This window comes from Apus apus, chromosome 1 (genome assembly GCF_020740795.1).
Source record: "Apus apus isolate bApuApu2 chromosome 1, bApuApu2.pri.cur, whole genome shotgun sequence".
NCBI lineage: Eukaryota > Metazoa > Chordata > Aves > Apodiformes > Apodidae > Apus > Apus apus.
Window position 1 is genome coordinate 5,527,315 of NC_067282.1, and position 5,513 is coordinate 5,532,827.

The window sequence follows — 5,513 nt, forward strand, 5'->3', positions numbered from 1 at the left end:
GATTCATGAACAGCATTATTTATATACCTGGCTAGCCTTCAATGACCTCCCATACAGACATCCTCAAATGAGAAACAAACAGGATAAGAAATACTGAGGGGAAGAGGGATTAGCTTTGAGAAGTATTTAGCAAGATCGAAGAAACTGTCCTTGTGATATTAATGAAATGAACATTATGACAGGAAAGACAATAAATAAATAGAGATAAAAATAATCCCAGGTTATAATCCTATTATAAAACTCTTCCAGAAGGTAGAGCTTTTCTCCAGACCTTGCCGGAAGTTGGAAAGTCATATTTCAAGAAAGGAGATTGGTACAGTGTGCCATCTTCATTGACACTTACTTTACTTTTGAGACTAGCCAAAATTAATCAGAATAAATTAGCACCATGGTGCTGTCAGATGCAAAGAAGGTCAAAGGCTCCATGATTACTCTTAGAAAACTGGCAACAGAGAAAATTAGAGCTTTAGTGGCATTTATAAGAGCATCTGTTCTGGGATCCCTGGAGCTGGCACTGCTGCCTTGTGTATCTCTGAAGAGAGGTAATTAGCACAATGGAGGATACCAAAATATCATAAGGAAAAAGGAAGACTTCAGTCTTCTTCCTTCAGTCATTTAAGAGTGAGCAGAAGAGGCATTTATATTAGAGACATCAGAGTTCATACCTACCACCCAGCTGCTGACAGCCTGTGATTAGCCCAGGGAAAAGAAAAGACAGGGAAAAGCAGAACAGCAGGTGAAACCTAGAAGATCTGTGGTAGCTCTCCATTTTGCTTCACATGCTAGAAGATAGGTAGGGAGAAATTTACCAGCTTCATTAAGGTGCTACTGCGATTGCCATCTTTCCTGGAAAGAGAACTGAGAGGAATTCTGACCCAGAAAAGCAAGTAACATGGTACTAAGTGTTAAAAAAAAAAATATATATAAAAAAAAAAAAAAATTGGAGGAAAGAAGGTTTGGTTTTCACGTGGTCAGTATGAACAACTGCAGCAATCCCCTTTTCCATCACCTTTACAATGATCTTGGTGCTGCCATTGATACTGGCCTTTTGCAAACTGCAGACACTCTTTTCCAAATCATGTCATCAATGTTTTGTGTAACTTGCAATGATCTAGGGAAAATGTACTAAAGAACTGAGTCTTATTTTCAGTCACCAAATCAACACTTCTCAGATGATGAAACCTCAACAAAGTTCTCTTTATTATTTTTGCTTTGTTGTGCAAAAATTAGTGGTTGCCCAAGTATTAATCAGATTTGCTTATATCCTTTCTGGGATAAGCTAGATATAGAAACAAGCCTGCATGATATATTGTTGCAAAATAATAGTCAGAAAGTGTTTTTTTTTAAAAAAGTACCAGAAAAAGGCTGGATCTGTAGATAATACAGGTAATGATTTTAGGAAAGGAACTGTTGAAATCCAAAGAGTAGAGCAAGATCAGAAAACAAATGGGAAACTGTATCTACTGTGGAAGAAGATGTTAAAATAGATTGAAGCTTGAGGGAAAAAAAGGAAAAGCAAAGGACAAAGCTACTAATTTATTTACAAACTCTGTAATTTGAAATTCTAATTTATGTGCCCATCTCTCCCACTCTGTGTTGTGTGTAGCAAAACTTTCATCAACACAACATAAAGATATCAAGTGCTTGAGCTTTGTCCGTCTCTCTACTGGAAGCACTGAAGGATATTTTATTAATCATTGCTCCTGCTTCACATCTCCCTCTCCTGAAGATGAGGGAGTGAAAAAACTGAGCAGGGGTCGTTCTTTTCTTACTTGACTCTCATCACTTTCCCTCAGACTGTTACCAAAAAGGAGTTTGGAGACACATAGAGTGAACTGTATAGTTAAATTAATTTTACCAGAACTTCCTGATTAGGTTAAAAAAAATCCAAACACCATTATCTCCATCCCCTAACCCCCCAGAAAAACCATCAACCACTGAAGAATCCCTTGTTGTTTCAGGAGGCTTTCTTTTAATGATGTTGCCGTCTGGAAAAAGAAGCAAGAGTAATCACTGTGTGAATCTTCTAAACCTGGTCCATATTGGCAGGTCATGTGAGGTAGAGCAGAGTGATGCCGGAGCTTGAGCATGGAAGTTCCCATCTGCAGATCTACACTGGCAGGACCCTCAGGGGACTTCTGATGCCCCCCTCTTGAGGCAGCAGGCACAGCACTGGACATTATGGGAGTCTTTGCTCTGCAGTATGTATGTCCCTCTAAAAGCAGTGTTGATTAGTGTAACCATCCTCTTTTCCTCTTATGCAGTTTAACCCCACTGTTTACACATACTAATAATCACCTCTTCACATTAGACAGTGCATACGTTTATGCCTCCTATTAACAGATATTTCATTGCAAACAGTATTTAAAGATACCAGTTAAAAATGTTACATTCACTTTATCTAATATTAAATAGTGCTTTCAAAGCATTTCACTCTAATATTTAAAACACTGAAGCCAACACACTCCAAGACTAAGTGAATCATCCTCTTCATTAATTTTATAGATAGGACTGAAACTCATCATAATGATTTGTAATCTAGCATTATCTAAATTCCTGCAGAGAGGAAGTTAAGCTGAGAATTTCTGAGTAGAATCGTCTAACACATTTTTTGCTAAAACATGACATCATTTGTTGAAGAATATATTTCATGAACCACGTGTGAAACTCCACAATAACATAAAATATTAAAAGAGAATTAAATTAAATTAATTAGAAGCTACTTTCAACTACTGAAAGGAACAGCAAATCATGTAAAAAAAGGCCATTTTTTTTTTTTTATCAAAACAGTTAACAAGGAGATTTTACTACAGCAAACAAGCAGATCTCTCTACCTAAATCTGTTTATATTGTAATCACCAACTTAGTAATCCCGTTTAAGGGAAAAAAAAATTAATGTGCATAAAATATATTTGGAACAAAACGATCCATTTTAAAGCAGTATTTAACCACTACCATGTTTAGAAGTATATTTTATTTGTATGTGACACCAGCTATTGCTTGTGCAATACGTGTTTTGTTCAGTTTTAAGCTTCTAATTTGAAAGATCCTTTAGCAGGGAATTGATATTTGTGAGCACTGTAAATTTTGTCTTTATTTTAGCCTCATTTTTTTAGATTCAGATATATCATAAAACTGTCAGTCTTAAACTGAGAACTTGAAATCACAAAGAATCCTGCACTTGATTTATTATTGAAGTGCATTGTTTCCTTTCAGCTCATTCATTTTCTCACTATTTATTAAATGAGATTAAGAGGGCAAGAGTAGTGTAGAAAACAAAAAGACAAAAAATGCTTGTTATTTCAGATGTTCTGAAATCTGAAGGAGGTTTAATCACAGAAATCTCTAAAAGCTGAACATTACTGACTAAGAAAAAAGGCAGTGAAACAATAAATGCATAGAAGTCTTGATTCCAGATCTGTTACTTGAGAGTGTTTCTCTTAAACTATAACAGGAGGCATAGAGTCTTGTTTTCCAAATGGCACTTAAGATGCTGGCAAAACATCCTGAATGCCAATATCAGTTTTGAATTGACTAATATCAGGATAATGGAGTGTATGGAAGGGTATGCCCCAACTACAACTAATGATACTGCAACTTTCACATCATCTTTACTTTGAGAAGTCGACAGTATCAACAGAATTTGAGCTATAAAACTGGAAAGATATAGGATCAAGAAAGAAATAATGGATTTAATTGCAGTTAGGTGAACATCTATCAAAGAATCCCTGAAAGTATCTACATAACATTGCATTTTCTTACTGTGTTTCCATAGAGAAGTAATTAACAGAGCTGAGGTTATCACAGACAATACCAGAGGAAAAAAACAACCTATAATGTAAAGAAGAAGCAGGTAGAGTTGAGAACTGTGCCAGTCAGTGACATGTGTTGTGCTATTTTCTCTACAGTTCCCCGTTGAGCTGCAGAGGTAAGTGCTGGGTGCAATCCACAGTAAAGGAAGAGAAGTCACAGAAGACATCACCAGTGATCCTAGAAGCAGCCATGGGATGATCCCAGCTATTCTGAGCTTGATTTGCAACAACAGCCATTGGGTGACATTGATTATTTTTACACAGTACAGCACAAAGAGCCAGGTACTGAACCACAAACTGGCATGGTTTACAAACATCCATATAGCACCAAAAGCTTTGTACACAGAAGCCAGCTTGAACAAATCTGCAAAGTAGAGACTATGAATGTGCATCAGTATGGTCACCTGTAAGATAAATCTTGATGTACTCAGAAAGATCAGGATCACATTGGCAGAAGAAATTTGTTTGCTTTTGATCCAGTTAGTGATATTAACAGCTGTAATGAATCCATTTCCTAGAACTCCAACAACAACTTCAATAGCTACAATAGTTATTGAAATGATAAGAACTGGTGGCAACATCTCGCTGCTGTGGTCAGCTGTGCCTGATGAGCTTGTGGAGCTGTGCAAGAAGCTGAGCAGACCGGATGGTATCTGGCTAGCCTCAGATCCATCCTGCTCACTTTATATCTAGGAACAAAAAGACAGCTGGAAATGATAGCAGAAAATGATTGATGATGTTTTTCCTGAGCGTGCAAATCAGAGAAGGATTTAATAATTAATTCTGAACTTTTACATGCATAAAATTTGCTTATGCTTTTTCCTAGGGATGTGGAATTGCCGGCTGTATTAACCTCCCCATCTTTTGTCCAGTTCTTTATATTCTTGCCTAGAATGACAGAAAGCTTTGTGGCTCTCTGGTCACAGCTGTTACCACGTAGAAAAGAGGATGCACCATGAAACCCAACACAGGCAGCAGCATATGTCAAGGGAAAGGAAAGGGCCTTATATGTTGTTCAATATCTTCATCAACGACCTGGATGAGGGCACAGAATGTACCCTCAGCAAGTTTGCTGATGACACCAAGCTGGGAGGAGTGGCTGACACACCAGAAGGCTGTGCTGCCATTCAGAGAGACTTAGACAGGCTGGAGACTTGGGCGGGGAAAAACCTGATGAAGTTTAACAAGAGCAAGTGTAGAGTTTTGCATTTGGGGAAGAAAAACGCCATGCACCAGTACAGGTTGGGGGCTGACCTGCTGGAGAGCAGTGTAGGTGAAAGGGACCTGGGGGTCATGGTAGACAGGAGGATGACCATGAGCCAGCAATGTGCCCTTGTGGCTAAGAAGGCCAATGTCATCCTGGGGTGCATTAGAAAGGGTGTGGTTAGTAGGTCAAGAGAGGTTCTCCTCCCCCTCTATTCTGCATTGGTGAGGCCACATCTGGAATATTGTGTCCAGTTCTGGGCCCCTCAGTTCAAGAAGGACAGGGAAGTGCTTGAAAGAGTCCAGCGCAGAGCCACAAGGATGATTAAGGGAGTGGAACATCTCCCTTATGAGGAAAGGCTGAGGGAGCTGGGTCTCTTTAGTTTGGAGAAAAGGAGACTGAGGGGGGACCTCATCAATGTTTACAAATATGTAAAGGGTGAGTGTCAAGACGATGGAGTTAAGCTTTTTTCGGTGATGACCAGTGATAGGACAAGG

At 38.6% G+C, this 5,513-nt stretch overlaps 1 protein-coding gene across 1 annotated transcript; it reads right to left on the minus strand.

Moving 5' to 3' along the window:
• Positions 1 to 3,445: 3,445 nt before the first annotated feature.
• On the minus strand, positions 3,446 to 4,393 carry LOC127395204 (taste receptor type 2 member 40-like). The gene has a single exon (XM_051641804.1). It carries the CDS (start codon positions 4,391 to 4,393, stop codon positions 3,446 to 3,448), a length of 948 nt encoding a protein of 315 aa, XP_051497764.1.
• Between the last annotated feature and the right edge of the window lie 1,120 nt (positions 4,394 to 5,513).